General features: G+C 70.7%; 2 protein-coding genes across 3 annotated transcripts; one reads left to right on the forward strand and one right to left on the reverse strand.

The window, feature by feature from the left end:
• The first annotated feature begins 2,563 nt into the window (after positions 1 to 2,563).
• On the forward strand, positions 2,564 to 3,554 carry LOC149860779 (uncharacterized). 2 transcript variants are annotated; one of them, XM_090053532.1, is made up of 3 exons: positions 2,564 to 2,773; positions 2,848 to 3,138; positions 3,208 to 3,554. In XM_090053532.1, exons 1-3 carry the CDS (start codon positions 2,605 to 2,607, stop codon positions 3,495 to 3,497), a joined length of 750 nt encoding a protein of 249 aa, XP_089909658.1. In that variant the 5' UTR covers positions 2,564 to 2,604; the 3' UTR covers positions 3,498 to 3,554. The 2 variants fall into 2 exon arrangements, with proteins under 2 accessions (XP_089909658.1, XP_089909657.1); XM_090053531.1 differs by having other exon boundaries at positions 2,848 to 3,554.
• Positions 3,555 to 3,901: 347 nt separating this feature from the next.
• Positions 3,902 to 11,339, reverse strand: ARHGAP9 (Rho GTPase activating protein 9). Its single transcript, XM_090051597.1, has 18 exons — positions 11,209 to 11,339; positions 10,133 to 10,486; positions 9,827 to 9,963; positions 8,705 to 8,929; positions 7,780 to 7,956; positions 7,597 to 7,698; positions 7,388 to 7,449; positions 7,155 to 7,242; positions 6,969 to 7,064; positions 6,786 to 6,884; positions 6,321 to 6,456; positions 6,143 to 6,247; positions 5,545 to 5,643; positions 5,381 to 5,458; positions 5,234 to 5,287; positions 4,716 to 4,850; positions 4,436 to 4,541; positions 3,902 to 4,112 (listed from the first exon to the last, which is right to left on the reverse strand). The coding sequence occupies exons 2-18, from the start codon at positions 10,446 to 10,448 to the stop codon at positions 3,935 to 3,937; spliced, it is 2,193 nt and encodes a 730-aa protein (XP_089907723.1). The 5' UTR covers positions 10,449 to 10,486; positions 11,209 to 11,339; the 3' UTR covers positions 3,902 to 3,934.
• Between the last annotated feature and the right edge of the window lie 681 nt (positions 11,340 to 12,020).

Raw genomic sequence — 12,020 nt, forward strand, 5'->3', positions numbered from 1 at the left:
GGGCTAGCAGGGCAGGGGGCTGCAGCTCGGGAGTAAGGGGCACCACAGGGCTGGGTGGGTAGGGGCTGTGAGTCAGGAGTGAGGGGGCACCAGCAGAGCTCGGGGGGGCAGGGGCTACTCCGGGCTGCGGAGGTCCCGAGCTCCTGCCCCAACCCCCCATCACAACTGCGGCCGCACCCCGCCCCCTGTCCCGCTCGAGGTGTGAATTGTGGTCCGCACTTCCTCCCCACCAGGCCCTGCCTCGACTTCCTCCCCCCTCCTGACGCCCTTGACAGTGACCCCGCCATGCGGCTGGGGCTCCGCCCCATGCAGCCCAGAGGCCTGAGCGATGGGCTGTCCCTGTCCTGCCCCCCGAGGCCCAGGCAGGGTCTGGAGCTGTGGCCTGGGGCAGGGTGGGGAGGGAGGTGAGCTGGGCCTGGCCTCCACCCCGCTCCCCAGTTGAAGCTGAGGTCTGGCTCACCGTCCCCCGCCAGGAGCTGTCAGGCCCAGGCCTGGGCCCCAGGCCACCTCCACCATAGGCTCCTTCTCCGGACTGGGGAGGTGTCACCTGCACCCTTGGATTTTGGACAGGTCCAGCCCCCGCTCCCCATGCACTGCCCATGGCCGGGTGGGGGGCCACCAAGGGTCAGGGGGGAAATGTGATGTCAGCAGCAGCAGTGGACACGGAGCCCCTCACTCCCAACCCGCAGCCCCTGCGCGGGGCTGGTTCTCCCTGGAGCAGCGCAGCCAGAACCAAGAGAACAGGACCTGGGACCCCCCCCGACCCTGGGACCCCCCCCCGCCCAGACACCCTGCTGCCCTGGGAGGCCCCCCACCCCCTATGCAGCTTCAAACCCATCTTGGCCAGGAAGTGAGAGCGCATCTCCTGGAAGCCCCCGCCCACAGCTCCCAGCATGACAGGGCGGCTGGGCCAGGCTGCCCCTGGGTGCAGGGGGGGCTTTGAGGAGACAGGGAAGGAGCCTGGGGGGGCAGCTCCGTGCCCTGCCGGTGCCCCTCGCTCCTGACCGACAGCCACCGTGGGTCCCGCTCCCTGCGGTGGTGGTTGCGAAGGGGACAGGGCTGGGGCCTGGTAAAGGGCAGCCCCAGAGAAGTAGCCAGGGTGGGGGCAAGACGCACCAAGGGTCCATGCCCGGCCCCCAGAGGGTCGGTTTCTCCCTGGCCCCCAGGGGGGTCTCTGCCCCCCAGCTGGGGCTGCTGCGGTGTGTGGCACCTGGGCACTGTCCTAGGGGTGACGGTGCCCAGAGACAGGCCCCGTTCTGGGGTAGGGGTGGGGTCCAGCACCAGCTTTCCTGGCCTCAGGGGGGCCAAGGGGTGTCTACATGGCCCAGGCCAGCAGGGTCCGAGGCCGAGGGGAGCGGGAATGGGGGCACAGGCCCTTCCGCGTACTTCTGCGTGTGTTCGCACACATGTATGGCATGCCGGCAGCCCCCACAGGCCTGCACTTGTGCAGCTGGGGGCCCCCCCATTTCCCAGGCTGTCTGGGTCCTGTTCAACCCCGGGTGGGGGTGTTGGGGGGCTGCAATCCCAGGATGCTTTGCTCCTCTGCCTCCCCATGCCGCAGGCCTGGCGGGAGCCGGGGCCAGGGCCTGGTTTGCCTCTACCGGAGCCCAGCCTAGGCATCTCCCCAGGCCAAGAGGAGTTTCCCACCCCGCCCTCCCTGCCCACACTGGGGCTCGTGGGCTGGGTGTGGGGCTGGCCCCTGCAAGGGGAGTTTTCTCACCTGCAGCCACTGCGCTGCCTTGGGCGGGGGCCGGATGCTTGCGCAGCTCCACCCTGGGCAGGCGGGCATCACAGGGCTGTGGTGGGGGTGCTGACCCCTGGAGTCATGCAGGGACACCAGGGCTCTGCAGGGGGTGGGGGTGCAGGCCTGGGGGGCTACAGGCTTCTCGCCAGCCCCCACCCCCCAGCTCTCGCCTGCTGCAGCTCTGCCCTTCGAGGCCCTGGGAGAGGTAAGATTCCTGCAGAGCCTCCCCTGGAGATCGGCCTGAGTGGGGGACCCGGTCCCATAGACCCTCCACCCTGGGGGGACCCACAGCCCCAACTTGGCAGAGACGTGGCCACCCCAGCGCCAGCCCGGTTGAGTCCATGGCACCCAGCCCTGCCGGTGCCCCTCACTCCTGACCCGCAAGCTGCTGATGCCCCAGCAAAGGGCTGTAAAGGAAAAGGCCAACGCTCCCCCCGCACACACCGTCCCTCCCCACTGCCACTTCGTCAGTGCCCCTGGCAAGGAAGGGCTCCTGCCCCAGGGACAGGGGTGTGAGGGGCTTCAGGACGCCCAGTTGAAGCCCCTCTTGCCCCCACCCACTCATCAGGCCAAGGGAGCAGCCTGGGGGTCCATCACACTGCTCCCTGAAGGGCTCCCTGGTGGGGAGGCACCCCGGGAGGGGCCCCAGGGAGTTGTACCCCCCCAGCATGGGCTGGGCGAGGCACGTGATGTGGTCGTAGGGGTGGGGCTGTGCCCCCGGGAGACTGGGGACAGATATTGCAGGCAGGTGGGGGCATTGGCAGGGGCTGCAGGTCGGGAGTGGGGGGCACAGCAGGGCCGCGGGGCGGGAGTGCGGGACACCTCTCGCTGAGGCTGCTGCCTCCCCCTCCCCAGGCGCGATGCTGAAGCCCCCCCCGCCCCCGCTGCCCGCCCCGTGCTGCCAGCGGGGCTGCGGCCGCCCCCAGGCCGAGCCCCGCGGCGCCGGGACGCGCAAGCTCAGGTGCGGGGCCCGCGGGGCCGACGTCGAGGATGAGCACGAGCTGCGGCAGCACCAGCACCCGCACAGCGGTGAGACCCCCCCACCCCGCAAGACCCCCCTTTGCCCTTGCCCCGCACCGGTCCTGAGCGCGGGGTCCCCGCAGGGCCGGACCCGGTCGCCCGCTTCAGCCGCCGCCGCTTCGCGTCCTCCTCCTGCCTCCCGCTGGCCCCGCTGCGGGCCCGGGCCGCCGCCGAGGAGCCGCTGGACCTGTCCCTGCCCAAGGCGGGCGGGAGCCCCCCCGCGCAGCCCACTCCCGCTGCGGCCCCGCGGCCCGCACGGGGGCCGCGGCGGCGGCGGCTGCAGCGCACCGGGGACGGGCTCTACGCCTGCGGGCTTTGCCCCAAGACCTTCCACAAGAGCAGCTCGCTGCTGCGGCACGAGTACGAGCACACGGGTGAGTCCCGGGGGGGCTGGGGGGGCGGCGGGGGGGGCCCGGCCCGCACTGACCCCGCCTCGCCCCCAGGCCGGAGGCCACACGCGTGCGGGGCCTGCGGGGCCGCCTTCAAGCACAAGCATCACCTGCGGGAGCACGCGCGGCTGCACTCGGGCGAGCGGCCCTTCCTCTGCCCGCGCTGCGGCCGCCGCTTCGCCCACTCCGGCTCCTACTCGCAGCACGTGAAACGCCGCCACCGGCCCGGGCCCGACCCCCGCCCCGAGCCCGAGCCCGAGCCCGAGCCCGGGGGGCGCCGGGAGCGCGCCGCCGCCGCCCCGCAGTGGACGTGGGGCGCGCCCCCCGCCGCCGGGCTTTTCTGAGGGCAGGAGCCGGTGCAGCCACGGACGCGCGTGGAGGGGGCTGCGGCGCTCAGAGCAATAAAGGAGCGAGCGGCTCGGACGCCTGGCTTCTGTGTCCGGATGCGGGGAGCGGGGCAGCCTGGGTCGGGACGGTGGGGACCGGGGGGGGCACCCAGGACGTCGGGGGTCTCCCTCAGTCGCAGACCGGGGTCGGCCAGAAGTAGGAGTCGGGGGCGGGGAGGGCAGACCCCGGACGCTGCGCGGCGGGGTGGGGGGGCTCCACCGCGCTGTGAGACGGGCCTGGGCTCTGCGGGACTCCCCCTAGCCCGAGGGGGCTGGCTCCGGGCCGGCCCTTCCCCTTGCCCCCATCCCAAGACACACAGAGCAGAGACTATGCGTCCGGAGCCGGCAGCTTTACTGGGCGGGGAGTGTAACACGGCCCCGATCGGGGGGGGGGGTCAGGGCTCGGCGAAGACGCGCGGGAACTCGTTGAGCAGCAGCTCGACCACGCGGGGCTGCGCGTCCACGGCCGCCGCCAGGCTAGACACGTCCCGCTCGGGCCGCAGCAGCGTGGGGCCGAACACGATGCCCAGGTTCTGCCTCGTCATCCGGTTCGTGTCGGCGTGGGCCGTGACCCTGGGGGGCGGGGGGGTCAGCCCGGCCGGTGCCCCGCGCTCCACCCGCACCCCCACCCCGGCCGGTGCCCCGCACCCCCGCACCGCCCCCAGCCCGGCACTCCCACCGGTGCCCCGCGCTCCACCCGCACCCCCGCAGCCCGGCCGGTGCCCCGCGCTCCACCCGCACCGCCCCCAGCCCGGCCGGTGCCCCGCGCTCCACCCGCACCTCCCCCCCACAGCCCGGCCGGTGCCCCGCACCCCCGCACCGCCCCCAGCCCGGCCAGTGCCCCGCGCTGCACCCGCACCGCCCCCAGCCCGGCCAGTGCCACTGCCCCTCCGCACCTGCGGAGATGCGCTAGGAGGTAACGCAGGGTGTCCCGGTTGGGAGCGGGGAGGCTCCGCACCAGCTCGGCCGCCTGCAGCACCCGCTCCTCGGCGTCCGGCAGCTCTGCGGGGAGGGGGCAGCTCCGAGCCGGCACCTGGGACCCCCGGCCCGCGCCCCCCTCCCCCCCGGGACTCCTGGGTTCCTCCGATCATCACCCCCAGCCCCCGGCGCCTGGATCCCTTCAGCCGCCCCCTCCCCCGAGGTCCCTCCCCTGCGGGGGGGTGGGGGGGCACTCACTGGCGGCTGCCGCGAGGGCCAGGCCGGGCTCGGTGGGCACGAGGGGCTCGGGCAGCTCCCGCAGGAAAAGCTTCAGGGCTCCGGTCACCACGTGGATGTCGTCCCACTCGGGCTCCCGCAGACTCAGTCGCTCCCCTGCGGGCGGGCGGCGGCGTCAGCCCCCCCCCCCCATGCGGGCCGAGCTGCGCCGGGGACCCTGCCCCTCCACCGGGCCTGGCGGGGGAGGGGGTGCCTGGAGGGGTCGCGAGGGGGGCGGGTGATCTGGGGGGACCCGGGGGTAAGTGGGTCCCGAGTGGCCGGGGGCAGCTGAAGGGTCGGGGCAGGTGGTCGCGGCGGGGGGCGGATTAGGGGGATCCAGGGAGGTAGGAATGGGTGATCCCGTGGAGGGTGGGGGCTCCCGGGGAGGTTGGGTGCCCAGGGGGGTCTGGGGGCAGGGGGTTGGTCTTCTCGGGGGTCTGGGCGCTCCAAAGAGGGTTGCAGGGGCTCCGGGGGTGCCAGGGGGGCTCCGGGGTCCCTACCTTGTCCCGGCAGCTCGGGGAACACGTACCGCCCGTCCGAGGTCACGGCTCGCTCTGCAAGACGAGGGGGGGGGTGAGCGGTGCTGCCTGCGGGCCCGGGGGGCGGCAATGGGACCCCCGCCCCCCCGGGCTGGGGCCGCTGCTCACCGCGGTCCACGGTGAAGCGCAGCTTCTGGATGACAGCCAGGTTCCCGCTCACCCGGTAAATCCCGTCCACGTCCAGACCTGGGGAGGGGGCAGCGCTGAGACGCCACTCTGGGGGCACAGGCCCGGGGGGCGCCCCGGGGGAGGGTCTCGGGGGGTCCCGGTACCTCGCTCCTCGACGGCGCGCACGCAGAGGCGGACGAAGCGCGGCACCGTGTCCCCATCGCGCTGGCAGAGCGCGTCCAGCCGGCACCCGAACACCTGGTCTGGGGGGGCAGGCCGGCTTGGGGGGGCTGCCCCGCCCTCATCCCCCCGGACCCCCAGACCCACCACCCCCCGGACCTCCCATGACCCCCCTGCCCCCGCCACCTACTACCTGGACCCTCCCCCCCCTCGTCGCAGCCCCTTCAGGGGTCACCTCCCCGCAAGACCCCGCTCCTGCCCCTGCCGGAGTCTGGGGGCTCATTGCGGGATTTGCATCGAAATCCCCCCGGGGGGGCAGGGGATCCTGATTGGGGAGTGGAGGAAGGGGTCTGGCAGGCGGCGGTGCAGGGCTTGACCAGGGGCTAGGGAAGGGCGGGGGCTCCAGGCAGGGTCTCCGAGGGGTCCGGGGGGGTGGGTTTCAGATGGGGCCCAGGCAGGATTCCTGAGGGTCCCAGGGAGGGTGCCGGGGGAGGGGTCCCAGGGGATAATCGGGGAGGCTCCTGGGGGGTGAGGGAGGGGTGCTGGTAAGGGTCCCTGGGGGGGGTCTGGAGGGGGTCTCACCTCGGATGAGTCCCTTCTCCTGTAGGCTCTGCAGCGGCGGCCGCTTGGCGATGAAGCGCCGCAGTTTGCTCTTGACCCGCTTCTTCTCTGAGCTCCGGGGGACGCCTGGGGGGGCCGCGGCGTGAGAGTAGCCGGGGACCCCCGAGCCCCCCCAAGCACCCCCCTCATTTCCACCTACCTGGGGAGTCACTGCCATCCCTGTCCTTCAGCCTCAGTCCTTCGTCGTCCTCATCTGCACTGAAGTCCAGCAGCTCTGCACTGCCAGCCCGGTGCAGCGAGTAGGACAGGGGGGAGTCCAGGGGGTTCTCCCGGTCCTGGGGGCGGAGGGCGTCAGGGGGCTGCAGGTCGGGTGTGAGGGGCACTGGCAGGTCTGGGGGGGCAGGGGAGTGAGGGGCACCAGCTGGGTTGGGGCAGGGGGCTGCAGGTTGGGAGTGAGGGGCACCCACCGGGCTGTGGGGACAGGGAGTAAAGGGCCCTGGCCAGATGGAGGGTGGGCGCAGGGGACTGAGGGTTGGCAGTTAGGGGCACCAGCAGGAGTGGGGGGGTAGGCGCAGTGGGTCGGGAGTGAGGGGCCCTGGCCGGGCAGGGGGCTGCAGGTCGGAGTGAGGGGCACTAGCTGGGGGGTGGGGGTGCGTGGACTCACGAGGCGGCGGATCACGGCGCGGATGCCCTGGTACCAGCCCTGGATCTCTGCCTCATCGTCCGACTGGAGCAGGAATTCGTTGCCTGTCACTGTGCGGAACTGGGGGGGCAGGTCAGGGGTCAGGGCTGGGGGGGCAGGGGCAGGTGGGGCAGGCTGCCCCCTCCCAGCCTGGTCCCCGCTCACGTGGATGACGTTCTTGCGGCTGGACAGGTCCCGTGCCCAGTCCAGTGCCGCCCCACGCAGGTCCACGCTGCTCTCGGGTCGGCTGCAGCCCGGCTTCTGAGGGGCAGAGGTCAGAGGTCAGGGTCTGTGACCCCTGGCCTGCAGGCCCAGCCTGCCTGGCCCTCCCCCCTAGCGCCCTCCACTCACCCCTGCGGCCGGTGCCGGGGCCTTGGGGTCCTTGTAGAAGATGAGGCTGTTCCCGGCCAGCACCACCCAGGAGACCCCCCAGCTCTTCCTGGGGGGAGACATGTGAGCAGGGCTCCCTCCTGGCCCCCGGCCCAGGCCCAGCTCTCTGGTCCTGGGGGTGGGGCAGCACCCAGCTGTGGGGTCCTGGTCCCCCCAGCCCCTCAGGGAGACTGTGGCCATGAAGAACCCTGTACCTGAGCTTGCGGCCACCCTCCGCGATCTTGGTCTTGTTGAGCAGCCCGAATCTCTCCACCTCCTGGCGGGGGGGCAGGGATCAGGCCCAGCCCCCCTGACCCTCATAGCCAGTACCATAGGTCCCCCAGCTCTTCCCCCTCTCCAGTCCCAGGCTTTGCAGGGGGGGCTGTGCTGGTGAGTCCGGGGGGGGTGGTCAGGGGTCACTCACATGGGGCAGGTCTGGGAGCCGGGGGGTGGCGTCGGTGCTGGGAGGCTCGAGCCCCAGCCAGGCCTCCAGGCCGTGGTGTGAGCGGTTGCGGCGGTGCGTGGCCTGGAGGGACAGGGGTGATGGATCCAGGGCCCCAGGGACCCCCCCCAGTCCCCCCTATCCCCCAGGCCCTGGGGGTCTCACCTTGGGGGTACGGCTCTCAGGCAGGATCATGGACCTGGCATAGCTGAGCCGCCCCAGCCGGCCTCGGCTCCCCTCTCCTACCAGCTGCAGAGGAGCTTCTGGGGGGCTCTCTGGGGGGGTATCTGGGGGGATCTCTGGGCAGGCATCTTTGCTGCTGAGATCTGCGGGCACCAGGCTCTGCCGGGGAAGAGAGTTTAGCTCAGCCTGCGGGCCCCAGGTGCCCTCCCCACCAGTGCACCTCACTCCTGACCCACCGTCCCCCGCAACCGGTGCCCACCCCGGCAGTGCACCCTGTGCCCTGCTCCCCAGCAGAGCAATTAGCACAGAACCAGCCAGCGCCCGGTGGGCAGCCTGGGAGCCAGTGACCAGGCAGGTTGGGGAGGGGGCTGTCACATGCCAGGAGAGGGGGCACTACATGTGTGAGTCCAAAGGACAGGTGTGCACAGGCTGGTCTGGGGATGCTTCTGTGCAATTGTGATCACACACACGCATGTGCAGCCAGGAGCAGTAGCTTGCACACACATGTGATTCCACATATGTATGCACACAGGAGCAATACCTTGTTACATGCATGCAGGATCCCATGTGTGTGCACATGGGGGGGTGGCTTGCATGCACTCATGCTAATACACACGTACATACGGGGTGGTACATTACTGGGAACAGTCCCTGTGCATGCACATGCAATCACCTGGGTGCGTGCACATGGGTGCAGTGGCTTGCATGCACATGGGATCACACGTTTGTGCACAGGGACTGTCCACTGCATGCATGTGTAATCATGTGTGTGTGCATATGGGACAATGGCTTGCATGAACTCGTGCATGCGTCCAGGCCAGCAGCCCAATCCCTGTGCTGGCAGGGGGTCACCCCAACCTCCCTTCCCCCAAAGCTAGGGGGCCTGTAACCCCCACCCCATGCCCACCGGTTCACGGTGGCGTCGGGGCGGCTTCCAGGACTTGTCGCCCGTCTGGCGGTTGTAAAAGTAGCAGCGCCCAGAGTCCGGGTCAAAGTGCCGCTCCCAAGCATCCAGCACCTGCAGCGGGGGGCACCCGGGGCTGGGGGTGGGGGGGTCACCCTGTGGCCGCTGCAGCTCTGCCAGGTTGTAGTACAGCGGGGAGGGCTCCATGGCAGAGTCGGGGGCCAGCGCCTGTGGGGAGGGGCAGTTACCTGTGGGCCCCAAATCCTGCCCCCCCCACCAACCACTCCCTCACAAGGGGTCCCTGACAGCAAGGTGCTGTGGGTCGGGAGTGAGGGGCACCGGCAGGGGTAGGTGGGCAGGGGGCTGTGGGTTGAGAGTGACGGGCACAGGCAGGGCTGGGCTGGCAGGGGTCTGTGGCTTGGGTGTGAGGGGCACTGGCAGGGCTGGGGATGGGCAGAAGTAAGGGCATTGATCTGGTCCAGCCCTGCTGGTGCCCCTCACTCTCAACTCGCTGCCCCCTGCCCCTCAACCTCACCCGTGCCATGCCCCTCACTCCTGCCCTGCAGCCCTGCCCCAGTGCCCTGTCCCTCCCCAGCTTCCCCTGCACGCTACAGCCACCTCCTGCTCTGGCCCCCACCCCAGCCCCCTGCCAGCCCAGGGAACCCCGGAGTCCGGGGCAAGGGCTCACTTGGCCTGGGCCTTGCCGGAGGTCAGCGAGGGGCCATGCTGCCAGGGGAGCTGAGCAGGGCCCTGGTAGGGCGGCACCCCAGGGCCCCTCCCCCGCGCTCCCCACATCCTGTGCAGGCCCGCCCCCCCCCAGCTGCATTTCCCTCCATGGGCATAGAAAAGAGGGAAGAGGAAGTTGTGTGTGGGTGTCAGGGGGAGGCTCCTATATGAGGCCAGGGCTGGCAGTGGGGAGCTGCAGGGTGGGCAGGGGGCTGTGGGTCGGGAGTGAGGGGCACTGGTAAGGCTGGGTGGGGGGCTGCGGGTCAGCAGTGAGGGACACTGGTAAGGCTGGGCAGGGCAGGGGGGATGCGGGTTTGGACTGAGGGGCCTGGATGGGGCTGGGAGGCAGGTCGGGGCAGCTGTGGCACATGCATGTTCACGCCTAGGGCCCCCACTCACCTCCGGGGTGCAGACCCTTTGGCCCCCCTCATCCCCCTGTGACCGGCGCCGCTCGGGCAGGGACTGGCGGGGGGCTGTGGCCATGGCCGTGGTTGTGGGCAGGTTCTCCAGAGACCGGACCCGTGGCAGTGGGAGTCCTGGGGGGGGGCAGAGACCCCATCAGAGCTTCCTGCAGCCCCTGTGGGACACCCCCCAGCCCAGCGCCCCCTGTGGGGTGACCCTGGGGCCGGCCCCCATGGCTGAGTGCCCCTAGGGCTGGGTCAGGCCAGACCGGTGCCCCCTCTCATACACACACGTAGCACTCACCTGCGGAGCTGGGCAGCTCCATGCTGGCCCTCTTGGTCCCGCTCCCTGTCTCCGGCGTGCCCTCAGGGGGCACTGGGGCCACGTAGGTAGCGGGCACGAAGATGGGGCGGGTGCGGCGGGAGGCACCTTCTCGCCGCACCTGCCACCAGTCCTCGTTGGCCTGGCGCAGCAGCCGGAAGCGCTCGCCGGCCGCGATGGCCACGGGGCGCCCGTCCGCACCCACGTAGGCGTAGTCATACAGCGCCTGCAGCCCCATGGCTGGGGCTGGTGCCCGGCGCCACGTCCGCCCCTCCAGCCACCACCGGGCGGGCAGCATCGTGGCCAGGGTCAGGTGTGAGGGGGCGGGCTGGATAGCTGCACGGAGAAATGGGACCCATGGCTGAGTCTAGGGGGCACCAGTTTTGGGGGGGGCCCTAAGCTACAGGAAGCCAGAGGCTGCTGCAAGAGGAAGCCGGCACGCGCTGTGGCTTTGTCTCAGCGGTGTGGCAGCCACTGGCGGGGGCAGGGCCGCGGGCTGAGGGGCAAGAGCTTTGGTGGGAGGCAGGCCAGAGGCTGGGGGTTCAGCGTGCAAAGGCAGGGCCTGGCTGGGGGGTTAGGGCACTCATGGTACCCTGGGGGCTGGGACTGAGTAGGGGGGAGGGGGTGGTCTCTCCAGCCTGGCAGAGGGGCAGGACACAGCCTCAGGTAGGTCACAGCCTCCTCAACACCGTTCCCAGAGACCCATCTTCCCATTTCGTAGGTGGCAAGGTTGAGGCCAGGAGAGGAGGGGGCCTCGCTGGAGCAAGAACCCAGGCACCCTGGCACCATGGCCCAGAGCCCCACTGGGCTCCCCGGGCAAGGGGGGAGTCTCCCCTCGGGCCCCCAGCCCCACCCCTGGGACCTCCAGGCTGGAGGGGGCAGTCCTGACTTGCGGGGTGGGTGGGGGGAGGGGGGCACGGCAATGCCTGCTGATGCCCATAAAAGGAGACGTGACCTCAGTGCCGCGTGTGCGTCTCCCACCCTCCGCCTGCTGTGATGCTGGGCGCTACCGGGCTCCATCGGGGGGGGTCCCTGTGTCACAACCTCCCCCCACTTACCTCACCCCCGTTGCCTGCGTGTCTGCCAGGGAGGAGGGTCCGCCCCCCCATGTGACAGCTGCCAGGCCTGCTGTGACTTCCGCCCCCCAGCTCCCTGTGGCGGGGCGGGGGGGAGGCAGGATGCCTGGGCTCTTTGCTAGGAGGAAGCCAGGTGCAGCGGTTAGAGTGGGCCCTGACACCGGGGTCACGGGGGCGCAGCGGGGGGCCAGGACCCCGGGGCACAGACGGACACCAGGGTTCTGCCATAGGGGGAGGGGGTTGCAGCCCCCTGCCCACGCATGACATCAACCCATGACATCAGCCTCGGTGTGCAGCCGGCGCGGTGGCATTGTAGGTGATGTGCAGCCAGCCCTGGTGCGTTTTCGGCATGGGGAGGCTTCCCTGTGATGTTATGAACTAGGATGATATTTGTGGTGACATCATGAGGCTTTTGGGGGACAGAGTGACATCAAAGGGCATGCTTGTGACGTCATGGGATGCTGTTGGCACTATGGGGTGTTCTGGTGACATCATGGCACGGGATGATGATGTCATGCAGTGGATCTACTGACATCATGGGACAAGTCAGTGAGGGGCACTGGCAGGGCACTGCTCTGGTGACATCACGGGGTGGCAGCCGACACTGGGGGGGTGCGGGGTGCTGGTGGTATCTTGGCGAGCGCTGGTGACGTCATGAAACAAGACGGTTATATCACAGGGCGTTCTAGTGACTTTACGCCGCAGTGACGTTTCCGACAGGCGCGGCCGTGTGACGTGCCGGGCCCCGCCCTGTTTCGGTCGCCCTGGTGACTGCGGCTGCTTCCGCCTGGCGT

Source organism: Crocodylus siamensis, chromosome 6 (genome assembly GCF_052110815.1).
Source record: "Crocodylus siamensis isolate JL-2025a chromosome 6, ASM5211081v1, whole genome shotgun sequence".
In the NCBI taxonomy this organism is placed as follows: Eukaryota; Metazoa; Chordata; order Crocodylia; family Crocodylidae; genus Crocodylus; species Crocodylus siamensis.